At 42.0% G+C, this 15,826-nt stretch overlaps 2 protein-coding genes across 2 annotated transcripts in view; both read right to left on the reverse strand.

The window, feature by feature from the left end:
• MRPS6 (mitochondrial ribosomal protein S6) overlaps positions 1-15,826 on the reverse strand; it is a 198,544-nt gene that overhangs the window by 158,715 nt on the left and 24,003 nt on the right. The gene's annotated exons all lie outside the window — the stretch shown is intronic.
• SLC5A3 (solute carrier family 5 member 3) overlaps positions 369-15,826 on the reverse strand; it is a 39,459-nt gene continuing 24,001 nt past the window's right edge. The window contains exon 2 of the mRNA XM_078656928.1: positions 369-4,541. Within this exon, the coding sequence (XP_078513054.1) occupies positions 2,124-4,262 (2,139 nt within the window). The 5' untranslated portion in view covers positions 4,263-4,541 and the 3' untranslated portion in view covers positions 369-2,123. The remainder of the gene's footprint in view (positions 4,542-15,826) is intronic.

The raw sequence follows: 15,826 nt of genomic DNA on the forward strand, positions 1-15,826 counted from the left end.
ATACAATAGTACAGTCACAATTTCAATGGTGTAATATAAAGTAGAACGAATGGCAAATCGGAAAAAGGGAAACAAACTTAGGAGAAAAATTCTAACCAGATACAAAAAGGACCTCAATAGGGAGCCACGATCAGGGCTATAGTGAAACCACCAACAGGGAACATAAAGAACTAAAATAGGATAAAACAAAACATTAAAACCAGGACAAGGGAAAAACGAAATGGTGACAGACAACACAAATGAATGTACACAGGACAAAATAGGAGAGCGATATAATATATATGCAAATACACACATGCATGAAGGACATAGCTAAAGCACAGGGGCATCCCAGAAAACCAGAACGGAGAAAAGAAGGACAACGTAGCTTGAGGTAAAAATATATATTTATTTAATTGCATCACTAGCTGCAAAGTACGTATGCGTTACACCAAATATCCAGCTTTGAAAAGTAATTTTCTAAAATGTATTTTACTTCCCACTTAAACAAGTAAAAAAGTAAAATTCACCGAATGTTGATTTTTTTTTTTTAAATCCGGTGCCTGTCACAATTCTGTTATTTGAAAAAGAAGAAGAACGGAAGCTAGATTTTTAGAGCTCGAAAATACATATATTTAAGAATATACGGGCTCGACCCAGAACCAGTCTAACTTTCATAATGCATGCCAGCTTTTATATGCAGTACTCCCCATTATCAAAAATATAGTACTTTCCTCTGCTTGGCTGGCTGGTATAGATTTAAGGAACTAAAAAGTGATGCTCCTTTCCATTTCGGTAGGATCAGGAGTCAAGCAATAGATAACAGTGCAGTGGTTAAGCAATGTTCAAAATTGTAAGGCCTACAATAATTGTAACTGGTTTACACTAAGGCAGCAAATTTAACTTGTTCAGCAATTTCGAAATCGTTTTTTTGGTTATGAATGCCACAATATTTGATATGTGGTGAAAAGTACCCGAAAACTGACATTTATATTCTTAAAACTGTACCAATGAAAAAATAACGTCATTTGGGGTTTTTCCTTTGAAAAAAACAAAACACATTTACAAACCTGGAAAAAACAATAGGAAACACTATTGCATGTTATAAATGTACATCAGCACAGAGTTGGGAGCATTTAAGTACTTGTGTCACTGTCAATACGGCTGTATGTGTAACGTGTACAGAATTGGTACAAATACACATCTGGAGCTATTCAGGACTGCAACAAAGACAGAGGTACTGATATATTCTGACGTTGGAATCAAGCCTTGAAAGCACATAAGTGGCCAACCAATAGCATTAGTAAGACTACTACATGGTTAGACTCTTGCCGGCCAATTCCTAAACTTACCAATTAACATAATTCTGCAGTTGTTGTTCAACAAATTCAGTTTGGAATTGATTATTCAATCTGACTTATTGAAAAAGGGCACTACAATGACGGAAAGTCCAGTCAAGTTTACTCTGATACCTAAATGTGCCATTTACCAACTATTCCCCAAGAATTATTGGTAGAACCGATACAAACATTTAGAATCCTTCTTCAGATTCAAGGTGTTTTAATCCAGCAGTATTTACATATAACATGGTTGGAACATTTGATGAACTAGTTGCAGAACATTTTAGATTAAAACATTTCAAACTGGTTTAGCCACATTTAGTGCCCGTGACGGCAGATCTTCTGTAGTGCTATTTTGTCCCATGAATTTAGTACCAATAATTTAGTGACATGGTACACTACAACGTTTTAACTTATCCTGTTTCACAGGGTCCACAGAGTTCTTTTGCCAAGGTAGATGCAAAGACCATCACTTAGCTAGGTTTCATATTCTGTAAAACAATCTCAAAAACTATTTAAAAGATTTGTTTTTTTTAAAACATCTTCTATTGAAGCAAAAGTTATATGATCTTCAATACAAGGGTTGAGTTGGCACCAATGCCTAATTATATAGGTGAAATTATTTGGTAAGGGTTTCGGTGTCAAAAATGTCACCAGTTTATTCATTTCTGGGGTTTTGTAGAACGGCAACATGCTGCCTTCCGGCAGCTTCAGAGCACATGGAGACCTGGGTTGTCACACACCTACACTATTGACAACAGCAGCTTTGAAACTCTGCTTCATGAATACAAAAACACAGGACTCTTACAAAGAGAAATACACAAACATGGATATGCCAACTGTGCATACGCATAGTAGACAAACATTGAGAACTCGTTTCACAAGTGGAGTCTCTTCCAACATTTGAAGACAAAGAGTTTCTTCTGCCACCTCATCACGGATGGTTCTTTTGTTTGAGTCTTCAGGGTTATAGCCACAGAACCAATGCATGAATGTCGGGCATTTCCCAACACGCTCGGTATCTCCAACCTCTAGAGTCTTTCCCATGAGAGCAGCCTGTCCATTGGAATAACAATCTATGGGTGTCTCAGCTTCAGAAACACACGAAGAATTCACATGACTCTCCTCGTTGTAAGCCATCAGGAGTGTGATATCCTCAGGCTGGACCTTAACAGGCCCATCGGGTTTACCATTTGGAATCATATGCTTTGTGTCTTCAGTGCCTGCAATGGCACTCTTGTCTAGTACTTTGGAATGATCTTTGCTAGTTTTGCTTTCTGCCACAGTCTTGTTTTTTACGGCCCAGAAAGTAGTGGTTCGGATCTGTTCCTTATCTGGAGGGGGTGTAAGAAGACTTACAATGATAGTGACAATTCCAGTGATCCAAAACAGAGCTGTGGCAATGTACATGTAATGGAAATGCTTAATGAAGCTTGGTCGATTGTCAGGTAAGTTGCATTCGGGAGGGCGATAGACAAAGGCAAGAATCAGGCGGGTTACACCCAAAACAAAGCCAACCATTCCACCCCAGAATGCCCCTCGCTCATTGCAGCGCTTCCAAAAAATGCCCAAAAGAAACAGGGCTGCCACTGGTGGAGTCAGATAATCTGCAACTTCTTGGATGTAAAGGTACATCTGGCCTCCTTGCATTTGGATAATAATTGGTACCCACGCAATGCTGATGACTACCATAAAAGCAACAAATACTCTTCCCACCAACATGAGTTCTCGAGACGATGCATGCTTTCTCACAAATTTGTAAATATCAAGTGTGAAAATTGTGCTGGCACTGTTAAAAATAGAGTCCAAGTCACTCATAAGTGCTGCGATCATTACAGCCATCATGAGTCCACGTAGACCAACTGGAAGAACTTTCATCACCAAGCGTGGATAAGCAATATTGGAGCATCCTGCTCTGCTCCCACATACTTGCATACAGTGCTCTGGGGTGACACAGGCAAGATCATCAACAAATAAAATTCTGGAAATCATTCCAGGAATTACAATGATAAACATCGGCAAGATCTTTAAAAAGCCAGCCATCAATGTAGCTCCTTTTGCATGAGAAAGGTTTTTCGCCGCTAGAACCCTCTGAACAATGACCTGGTCAGCACACCAGTACCAGACAGAGGCTGGGGTCTGTCCAAAAACAAAACCAGGCCAGGGAATGTCTTCATCTGTTGGTTCTCGCAACATCTTTAAGGAATCAGGCTTCGGACTTACGTGGCAAAAGTTGGTATTGGTGAAGTTGTGGGTCAACAGTATTGATGTGATGTTTGGGGTTGCCAACATGTACTTCCTTTTCATTTCGTCAAACCCACCTATTTCAATCATGCTGATAATCATAAGTGTGAGTGCACCAGTAATCATGAGCAAAGCCTGTAGAGTGTCTGTGTATATGACAGCCACCAGGCCACCTGTGACAGTTAGTAATGCAGTCATGCCAATCAGCAAGATGATAGACAGATACAGATTCCATCCCAGGGACTCTTGAATAAACAATGCACCAGCATACAGGTCTACAGAAAGTTTGGTGAAGATGTACAGAATTAAAGACAGTATGGCAAAGTATATTTGTATTCTATGTCCTCCAAAGCGTTTGGACAAATATTCAGGCATGGTGTAAACTCCTGATCGTATGTACACTGGAATAAAGATCCAACCTAGGAGCTGCAACAACATCAAAGCATTGAACTCCCATGCACCAACAGCAAATCCACTTGCGGCTCCAGACCCTGCAAGTCCAATGAAGTGTTCACTTCCAATATTGCTCACAAAAAGCGAGGCACCAATGGCAGCCCAGGTCATAGAGCGGCCAGCCAGAAAGTACCCAGAGACTGTACTTCTGTTGGATTTCCACATGGCAAAAAATCCAATGAATAACACAAGCACAAAGTACAATGCCACAACAGCAATGTCTGCAGCTTCCATGGAGGCCCTCATTTTTCCAACCGCTCCAAACAATTCTCCAGAAGCGTAACACAATGTAAAGTTTCTTATTCCTTACGGAGTATTTGAATCGGACTATGGGTAAGGTGCCATCAAAGCTTTGTCCTTTGGTTTGCTGTTTTGTTGGTGGGTCACTCGGAGATAATAATGTTCTCTGCTTCTTAATTGGAACTTAAGCACTTTCCACTGGCATTCCACAAGATCGGCAACTTTGGTGATGCCGAAGAAATTCTTAACTTCCCTTAAGTTTAGCGAAGCCTACTGTAACCAACCCTGCAAAGCAGCAAAAACAAGAGACAAAGATGGAATTAGAGTAGGGCAGTAATTCTGAAGAGACAATTGACATTTCAATCTAACTCTCCACCATAGCACTCAAGGCTGAAATTCAAACGCAGTATTTCAAAGTAGCAGTAGTAATTTGGAGAAGTCCAAACTTTTAAAAATATTGAATAGTACATAATCACGGTCATCTGTTTCTTCCTTTGTAGTGTGCTAGGAACATGTTAGGTATCACTATTTAAGGGTAAGATGCATAACAAAATAGTTTACAATCCTAAAAAACGAAAATGAAGGGCACTAGATCATGGTAGTCTTTGTGTATGCAACAGAGTAAATTTGGGCGTAAGCATTCCTACTGTCCTGTATATTCTAACTACATGCAATAAACCTATGATGATCATACACCACTGAATTATAAAATCTACACGTGGCGCACAATTACTTTACATTGGCAAATAGTCTGAAATGGCAGAAGGAATCAGAACATTCTAAGTTATGAGCATGCACTGAAGAATACAATATATTATAATTGCAAATTTCTGAGGTTGGTTGATTCTCACCTCAGCCCTTTGCAAGGCAGGGATACCTTTAAAGGTTCATATTTTACATTATGAGTAAGGACATAAAAATTAAAGGGGAGGTAAAATGGTAGAAACTAGAATACATTTGTGCTTACAAATACAGTCCAGAGCCTTATAGTGCAATAAATGGGCACCAAAACTAACAGCTCTTGCAAAATGAGCTAAGCCCTTTACATCACAAAATGCATTTTGATCATTCCAACGTATTTCCCAACATAGGCCCAACTGGCACCGTTTAAAAGTGATAAATGGAAAAGTGTATGTGAAAAGATTGCTATGTACCATTTAGGGGATCCTATACTAATACATGAAGTATGAAAATTAAGAAATTAAGGGGTGAGGTATAACCAACCTGAACATGGTTTCACTCCAGTAAGGATCACATGACAACACTTCACCAAAACGATCATCAGTAGCATTGCTGATGACCCCATACATGATGAGACTTCAGTACAGTAGGACACAGAAGACCTTTTGCAGATTCCTAAAGCTTCTGAAACTGTGTGTGAGCACTTCATACATACTCAAAGCCTTGGTGGTTTCCAAACACTAACTACTACAATGTTGTCATCATTGAAACCAATTGATATTGTGTTACATACTCTTACATGCCTTTAAAAATCAGCCCCAAAACATCCAACTGCCTATTAATAAAAGTGCTAGGAAGGCAGTCGTATTAGTGATATTTTTAACTGCATATGAATATACATTTTATATGATTTGGGGTCAATTCACAAAGATATGTAAGAGTACTTAAAAGAGAACTACAGCAGTGCTACTTTAAGTACTCCAAAATGCTTTTACGAACAGACCCAGTTATGACTATTATAAATTACTACTGCTAGTCTTCATTTTTAGATTGCACGGAGTACCACTTTATATAATTTATGTAACTTTTTTATCATAACAGTTATATGTGTAGCATTCTTCTTTAACCCCTACCGCGCTACCGCGTTTTCCCGCTGTGCGCGGGAATTTCAAAAATGGCTTGATCGTGACAAAGCCAGCTCGTCATCCGCGCAGCGCAGGTAACGTTGATGACGAGCTGGCTTTGTCATCAGCGCCGAAGGGGTTAATCCCGTTTTAATACTTTAAATGTTAGCATACAATAGCATCAATGTGTTTTTGTAATTACATACATTTTAATGATTGAATACTGATATTTTATGTAAAGTGCGTTTCCCATTAATTGTATCAACTATTACTATTTTGTATTAAAGATTGTATGTTTGTTACTATTAAAATGCACCTTCAATTAAAAAATGTTGGAACTATTGTATCATTTATATAGCACTTACTACCCCTATGTGGGGCGAAGAATTACTTGCCTACATGAGTAGCACGTTACACGGTGTAGGGTGTGTGATCGGAAGGATGTTTTCTTTGTTTTGATCCTATATGGGAAGTCTTTGCATGTCATGCGTGATGACCACCAAGGTGTGGTTACTGTGTTATGGGAAGCAGCATGTTGCAGTGTGGTGGATGATGACATGTGAGAAACAGACGCACAGTTTTATGGTTTCTAGTATGCTGGTACCTTTGAACAGCTCTGCAGGTCCCTTTATGGAATTTTCTTTTGATATATTCTGCTTAGCTGGCTTCATTGGAGGGCGAGAGACATGGAAAGATCGGTTGAGATGGGCATTTTTATTATGATCCCATATCTGAGTGTCTATGAGATGTAAAGATGCGGTCAGATTGTATAGCTTAGTGGGACCTGCAGTTATAGACTATGCTGAAGTTCTCCAAATTGTCCAGCAATGAGGGACAGATCTCTTCAGTTATTGCATGCCTGTACATTTGATGAAGCCGGTTTGTTTTTTTGGCTGTACAGTAATTGTAAGGGTCAACCCTCGTAGCCGATATGCCTTATATGAATTTAAGAGGTGTAAAAACAATTTGTTCTTGACCGCAAATAGTTTTTGTATGGAGAAAACTCTGCTACACACCATGAATAAAGCTACATTACTCCAAACATTTTTGGAGTCATTGGGGTGTGAATTTGGTAGGGAAAAAGCTTTGGAATGGTTTAGACTACCCTTATAGTTGCAGCTTTGTGGGTGCAAACTACCTTTTGAATAATGAACCTTGTAAACCTCCTCAGGTAACATCCATGTTTCAGCACCTACTCAAACTTAGTGCTGCAGTATATACGCTGTACTTGCCGATTGCAATGCTTTCAATGGGATTCCCTCACACAATGGGTGGAGGCAAATCCTTCATGCTTTTCAAGCATTTGGTCAAGCTTAAAATGGTATAATGGCAACTTCTTGAGCTCTCGACACTCCCTCAATAGGACAACATGCACAGTAACAATCCACTGAACAGGTTACAAATGTGGGATTAAAAAAAAACCAGAACCTTTTGCGAATCCATCAGACAAATATTTCTTTTTAAATCACCTTTATTTTTGGGACAGTTACAGCAGCACTAGGGAGCTGGCAAATATTCTCAACCGCAAGGCGTAGTTTTCAAATACCACAACTTGAAACTGCACAAAACATCCATTCGTACACTAATAGACAGCATCACAGCTCAAACTACCATAGCTTTCAAGCCAATTCATGTTTGCACCAACTTATCACTACAAAACTTTAATTTTTGTTATGAAACAAATTTCTTCACAGAATTAGGCACTTGCCATATACGGATCATATGGTTCCAAGTTTTGAAGAACAATTATAACAGATTTATATTTTTTATAAAAATACTCCACAGAAATGTACAATTCAGGTCAAGCTTCGCTACTTTATTTCCCAAACTCAAGATCTTTAGGTTAATGATCTTTATTGTAGAATTATGCTGGTTAACTCCCCTAACGCAGATGATTTGGAATCCAAAAAAAATTGGGAACTGTCCAGTCAAGGAGAAAAAGAATCTAACCTTTCAAGAGGTTGTGAAACACACTGTACACGCAATAAAACCAAAAACGTATGATGCACCTTCGGAGTTTTATAAAATTCCCAGGAGTAGTTTCAGCTTCGTCCACCAAGGATGTGAAATCTTTACGGTATGTGAAAACAACTCATTTGGACTATCAATTAAAAAAAGTATTCCTGTGGGGATATAACCCACAAATCAGGACCCTGCAGGCCAAAAGCATACACCATATTTGAAATTGTGGTCTCCGTTAGTCCATACTCCAGGCCCAAATACTCTAGAAATGTGTAGCATGGGACGAATTAGCAAGGAGAATCAGCACCTCTGGAAATCCTAGCCCTTTGCACCATACTATTCTTTGTATCTGTTGGTTATATGTTTTTAATCAAACAACTTTAAAAAAAATCTCATTTAAAGTGAGAATGTGTGCATTTCATAGTTCACTCCGCACCCTCTCTAGAGTATGTTGAAAGCTTACGTGCAGATTTTCACATCAAGAAGACAGAAGTAAAGCAGAAGGGAACTGTACGGTTCTCTGCCAACAACCTAACATATTTGTGGGGACTGGCAAGTTCTCAAAAGTCAACCCAGTCTCGAGTGTGGAATGTTGCAAAGGCAGTCAAGTATTCCCAAACTACAAGTAAACCTTGCATTTGTAATTTTTCTAACAAAAACAAAAATGTTAAGAATGCTAATGAACTTACAGGGATGATAAGCAAAATGGGACACCACACTAGGGTGCCTCATATCAATTGGGCCATAAACGATCCGTTATCAACAAATTATGGACTGCAAGCTAAGGTGCCTTACAGGATGGCTACAAGAAGATACAAAAAAAACCTTCCTAGACAAACAATAATGATTAACAAAATTAATGGGCTCAAAAAAGTGCCTCTAACTCTGGTCTAGTTAAATCAAAATAATAGCAAATACATTTTATTTATAACACTTAATAGTGACGTCTGGAACACCATATAGGAACCTAGAAATGTCCATGCAGATGATAAAGGACAGCACTATTCACCCAAGTGGTTACTTGTTCAAAATAAAGAGCACTGGAGTAAAAATAGTTGCTGGAGGATTAGATGTTTGCTGTCGAAGAGAAGAATGGATATATTGGGCCTTAAGAGAGCACTGAGCCCTACCGGAGGGTACAAATAAAACATCACAGCTACTTTGGGAGAGAAGTCTCTGAGCAGGCGAAATGGGAGATCCTTTCTGCTCTATATAGAGCTCAGTTGAGAGAAAAATAGGTAAACGGTTATAAAATGATAGGAAAAACTTTAGAATTGATCTGATCAACAACCTCCGCAGTACACTCCAATTGATTCCTGGTAGCACAGTGTTCAGTAAACTCTGCAAGTCCAAGTCAACAGTTTGTAGAAATATCTGGTAAACGTGGTATCTAAGTATGGCTACAAATACTGGACCATGCATGATACTAGAAACAAACTGGCACTAGCAGTTCATCAGTCCTGCCAGAGATGGTGAAGTCAACTAGGTTTTAATCACATAACACGTTGGACTAACTCTAGTCCAACTAACTCTAGTCCTTGCCTAAATCAGTGTGGCAGGGATTTTGTGGTGGGAGCAGCATATATGACACTATCCATGTCAAAGAAATACATCAAGAATGGTTAAAATCCTGTGTATTACAGCAACAATGCCACGGTTTTAACGGTTTTAACTTTGTTTGGCTACCTCCTTTTCCGACAAGCACCCCTGACAACTGACTGCCCTAGATAGTACAGAAATACATACGAATTCACCAAATTTCAATTTAAATATTAAGAAAGGAATGGGTGAAACCCATAAGAATGAAGGTGAAGAAACACAAGTACACGGTCCAGTTTAAGAAGCTTGAGGGTTTCACATGTATGTATGCGAGTGTTAGAAAAGGACAAAGAAAACTTTGGAAAAACTAAGATAAAGAAAAGCGAAGTTATAAAAAAAGGCTGAAGATAATGCAGTGCAGAAGGAAGGAAGGAGTGGGGGGAAACTGAGGACACTGCAAGGAAAACAGACCCGGGACCATGCACTGGTTAAACAAACGGGTGAGAGAGGCAGAAAAGCCTTAGGACATACCCTGCTGATGAAAGGGGGGAAACAGAGGAGAGGAGATTATACTGTGCTGCAGAAAGAGGGGAGGCAGACGATAGTGTTGCAACAAAAGGAGAAAGCAGATGAAAAAGAGGACAATATGGTAATGCTGCAAGAGTGGAAGACATCAAAAGACAGTAAAGCAGCATGAGGGTGTAACAAAGGACAAGAATACTGCAGGGGAAAACCCCTTAGCTGTGGGGTGACTCAGGACTCCTCCCGGAGCCACACCCTTTTAAGTTTGTACATGCTTCTCCTTGCCAACAGTGTGCAATTGTTCGGGTTGTCATTGGTCTCCTACGCGGATGACACCCACTTGATTAGGTCACTCTCCCCTGACCGTATTTCCAGTCACTTATCTCTGACCCTTTGCCTCCAGGAATAAGCCAGCTGGATGGGTGGCTGTAAACTAAAACTGAATGAGGACAAAACGGAAGTCATTCTGCAACAACTTCCGTAGTACCGTCCCGAGCCCCACACCAGATTGTCTGAACAGACTACCGACTCCCAAAGGCTCGATAAAAGCCTGGAGATGTGGCTAGACCCTAAACTCACGATGGACCAAAAAGATAAAAAAAAAAAAATCTCTGCTAGTTGCTATGGCATCCTGAGAAGGTTCTTAAGCTCCTCCCTTTCACATCCAGAGAAGTTATTATACAGGCTTTGGTGCTGGCGCACCTGGATTATGGGAACGCCCTGTACCTTGGTTCGCCCTGTTAGGTGATCAAAAGGTTAAAAACGGAGCAGAATGCGGCCGCTCGACTTCTTACAGACACACCCACGCAGTCAGTCAGTCTCTAGGGCACTTGGAGACCTCCAGTGGCTCCCAGTGGAAAGTCGGATTCAGTTCAAATCCATCTGCATTATGCATAGGACGATCAACAATAGAGCCCCCCACCCCCATTTGCTACGATCATTAGCGTTCCTTTACTTTCCTAGGACACCTCTTAGATCAGCCTCTGTTTACTTCCAGAAGGTTCCCAGGATTCGTGGATCATGCTGGGGTGGACTCTCCACATCTTTTTGGCGTCCAAATGCTAGAATTCCTTGACTCTTGAACTACGCCTTCTGTAGCAAAAGCCCCCCTTTTGTAAAGCCTTGAAGACCTGGCTGTTTAGGGAGTAACTTCATCTCTCTGATGCTTCTACAGTATCTGTTGCAGCACTGGGACGACTCCTGGTAGATATGCACTATAAAACAACTACAGAATAGAATAAGTGGAGACATAAGACAATGTAGTGCTGCAGCAGGAGGGAACCGAGGAGAAGGGACAGCGGTGCTGCAGCAAGAGAGAAGAGCCGCAAAGAAATGGGGCAACAGTGCTACAACAAGAGAGGAGAGTAGCTGCAGCAAAAAAAGAGAAAACAAACAATATTATGTTGCAGCAACCGCGCGAGACATCAAAATGCAATACACATGGACTCCCAGCCACTCCATCTTTCTTGAGGCAAGGCACAACAGAAGTGCTCAAATGAAAAAGGAAAAAGGATGTAGGAGTATCCGAGGTCATTCCTTTCTACAGGAGGACAAACAAAGCCGCCATGGTATACTAGCCAGAAGACAGATCAGCAGGTCAGACTGCAGCAGGAGGGTGAGTCGAGGGAAAAAGGATCATTCGAAATTGTAAGACTTAAGCGAGTTTAGCGTTCAGAATACAGAACTGATGGTATTCACTATATAGAGTCCCCGTTTACTTCTGAGCATTGCTGGTACTCTCCCATTAAATGTATTGCAGCAGAGATGAAGCGCAGGCACTCTCCCTTTCTCACAAAAAATAACAAGCATTTGCAATGCAATAGGTCTCGCATTTGCGAGAGTTTGAGCTCTTGGCATTGTAAATGACAATGCCTTTATTTATGTGTTGGTTTTTAACACATAAATAAAAGGCATTGTCATTTACAATGCCAATAGCTTAAACTCTCGTAAATGCTACAGTCTACAGTTAACTATGTGCTTTGGTTGTCCATAAAACTCTGCCCGGTCAGGAATCCTTGGGCTGCCGGGGTTGGGGGGGGTGCATGTGTGGATATTACAGTTGATTTAATTAGCTGCGCATTTCTGGGGCAACTTCCCCTTGATCACAGGACAGAAAGTTTACAAGGCAGCAAAGTGCCCGCATTCACATAACAGTGCAGACAAATAACTCCGGGTGTGGGTTAATTTCAAACATACTCCCGGCCGCTGTAGGTCTGAACTGCTCCCGGTGACTCAGGTTCACCCTGTTACACGGGGCAGTGGCACCCGGGTGATCCTTCGATAGTAATAACACCCAGTGGGTAATAAACACAGACTCACCTGCAGCACTCCCGCAGAGGCATCGCCCCGTGTATAGGGCCTCTGAAGAAAGAAAACCACTGCCTGGTCTCAAGTAGCTCTGCCTGTTCTGTTGAAGTGGTGGGGGCCCAGAGAAGAGAGGGGGCCCCCAGTGACCTAGTGTGCAATGCACAGAAGCGGCCTCGCCGGTACCTGTTCTTAAGTAGCACTATGGTAGGGCTGCAAATGCCGGAGCGCTTGGAACCAGACATTGGACACAGGCTTGAGACGCGCAGCTTGGTGGTAAAATGGTTTAATTAGTTGGGGCATGTATACAGCGTCACAGCGCCCCCTTTCAACCACTTCTATGCGCTATAAGAAATATAAACGTGTCACATTGAATAAGCGAATGGTCGCAAGCCTGTGATCATACCCATCTTTCACTGTGTGGGGAGTATAAGAAGGCAAGACCACATTGAGGAAGTAAAATACAACAAGATACTGCCTACCGTAAGGTTCTGCCTCTAAGTGACGTCAGGCGTCCGCACGCACTTCCGCGCAGGCGCAGAGTGTTCTTGGCCGCGCCCGCTTCTCCGCTTGCTGATGGCGTACAAGAGGCGATGGACGGCACTGGAGCCCCTGGCCGCGTCGGCCCCGCCCGTCCCGCCGTAGCAGCACTGGACATCACCCCCGCCCATCGATCCATTGGGAGACGGTCAGAAGGAGGGATTCGAACAACAAAAGAGCCCGGTGAGGAAAGGAGGGGGGGGAGCGTGTGTGTATGCAGTGTGTATGTGTGTATGTGTGTATGTGTGTATGTGTGTGTATGTGTGTATGTGTGTGCCTGCGTGTGTGTGTATGTGTGTCTGTGGGCGTGCCTGCGTGTGTGTCTGTGGGAGTGCCTGCGTGTTTGCGGGGATTCGGAGCCAGGGGACGGGCAGCCACATACAAAAGCACGAGGCGCGCTCACGCGGACAAATCTGAGACAGCAGAGGCGCGTGGCCGAATGCTGTCTCAGATTCCCCCGAAAGTAACAGCTATAGGTCCTGAGCTAGAGAGCGCATGCTACGCATGCGCAGCTCTACGCTCGACCTAAAAAGTGCAGGCACTCGGTACCGGACAGTACCTTCCCATTTAAAGCACCGAATTCACCCTACTTAAGAAGTTAAGCATGACTGTACACGCCTTCTCTCCAATACAGATCCAGGCACGTGACTGAGATTAGTGTCCTGAACAGACTGGCTTTTTTTTCTTTCTGACAGAAAGCAGGAATAAATCACAAGTGCTGCGTTGTTTGAAGCACGTTTTATTTTCTACTATAAGAATAAGTAGGTGTGAGCCCTTATCACAAATAGTCAGGTTGAAACTTAAAATCAGACTGAAAAAATGATGTACACCACCCCAATTGCCAAGAAACAGCGTTGGACATTCAATCTGATAACGGAATGTATTAAACTAAGTTAAAACCGGTTGACATAATGTACTAAACAAAACAAAAAAAAAAAAAATCAAGCTATAGGGTACACGCAACCAAAAACACTGCTGAACGCCACAATGGCATTACTGTGTTTGTCTGTGTGTTTCTGCATACCTCAAGTTCTATCGCTAAACTAGACACATTACTGCATGGGCATTCTTTCTGATGAGTGCTCTGACATGTTGCAAGGTCAGTACTACAGGACCCCCACACTCGAGTTACTTTCCCACCATCAAATTAGTAAGACACTATGAATATAAGGTCATGTCCCATGCAAATAGTGAAGCCAACCAGTAAAGTCAATTCGAAAAGTGTGCTAAGACACTCAGTGCAAATGAATTATTACAGCAGGTCTATGGTGAAACAATGGTTTGTTTTCTCCTCCCACAAGGGTGAGATACTGGTCAGCATAGTCTTGGTAAATTAAGTTTCTATATTTAGAAAAACATTCTGTCTCTATAAAAGTTCTCTGTAGCTTTTATGAGCAAGGTAAGGGCTGCCAACAGAAATGCATAAAAATTGAACTCCACACATTCAACTAAAAGCAGGGTGGCATGATCTGCTATGAAACAGAATACTTAAAAGAAGGTGAAACGTGTTCCTGTATTTCTGCAACAAAACCTAAGCTTTACTCACCGGGGGTGAGTCTGCCCGAAAAAAAAGTAGCTTAATCCGGTAAAAACAATCCTCTAATCCTAACTGATCTCTGCTCATAGTGCAGATAAATGTTTAGTGGAGTAGTGTGGCTCACTGGTTAGAGGCGGCAGGCCTGAGAGCAGAAGTCAGCCTGGGACCAGGGTTCAATTCCCGACGCGGCAGGGTCGTGGACCTTGGTCAGCGGACTCGATAATTCTCGCTTCGGTGCTTACTCTAATCAGGGGTTCCACTCGGCAACTCTGGGCATTAGCTTGCCTAATCTCCACAACGGCCCCACCAATTCCGGGGATGCCTGGCTCCACCTTGGGGACTCCCAGCAAGGGACCATCCCACAGGGAAAGCCAGGACGGGTTCCCCAGAGTTATACAGCGCCGGGACGCCCCGTTGCTGGGGCAGCTGTGCGCTTTACAAGTATACTACATTTACAAGTATACTACATTTAAGTGGTAAGTACATATAAAAAGCATTGGCAAAGCCAATCTGTCACACTCGCCTTGTGATTTACAAGCCCCAACCACTGGTTGTTTCAATGTTTGTAGCCACTGCCCACACTTCGTGTGATTGAGTGAAGTGGAGCTGCTGGATGGGGATAACAGCAGCAAGGTGTGCAGAAAGGAAGCAAAGGCCCGACGGCTGAAGAAAAGAGCGCTTTGTATTTAAAATATTACGAGAAAATTCACTTTTCAGGGGAAAAAAAAATATATAAAATGTATGGCGATTGATAGAACTTTTCAGATGTAAGCAGCTGTTCATACACACAAATGGAGGTTAAGGGATATGTCCAGTGCTTGAAATGGAGAAGTAAAAGTGCAGGTACTCTGTACCAGAGTGCCTGCTTGTTTCTGCAAAGTGCCGGTACTCTCCCATTAAAAGCATTACGTCACTCTGGAGAAGTGCTGGTACTCTCTCGCTCTCAAAATAAAAAAGTGCTGCTACTCCATACCGGACAGTGCTGGCCCATTTAAAGCACTAGATATGTCCAAATAGCCAATACACGGACTTGGAGACAAAAATACTCATTGAAGCTGATCCAAGATGAGATTGACAATATCTCAAGCTAATGACGGAGTGTCCTGCACCAAAGAATGGCTGAAAGAGCACTACCAAAAGCTCATGAGCGTATCATGTTTATATATTTTGTTAAATATCTTGACTCGCAAGAGCAGTCCAGCGCCTAAGCAGTGGATGTCAGATCTGATATATTGCAAAGACACCTTAAAGACTTCCGAAGATGAATTGCCAGCCAGGTCCAGGCCAAAAGACTTTTGGACACCCTTAACGGCCTACCTGCAGGATCAGACGGTTGAACTGCCCCCGGGATATGATCGGAC

Source organism: Lissotriton helveticus, chromosome 8 (assembly GCF_964261635.1).
Source record: "Lissotriton helveticus chromosome 8, aLisHel1.1, whole genome shotgun sequence".
Classification (NCBI taxonomy): domain Eukaryota; kingdom Metazoa; phylum Chordata; class Amphibia; order Caudata; family Salamandridae; genus Lissotriton; species Lissotriton helveticus.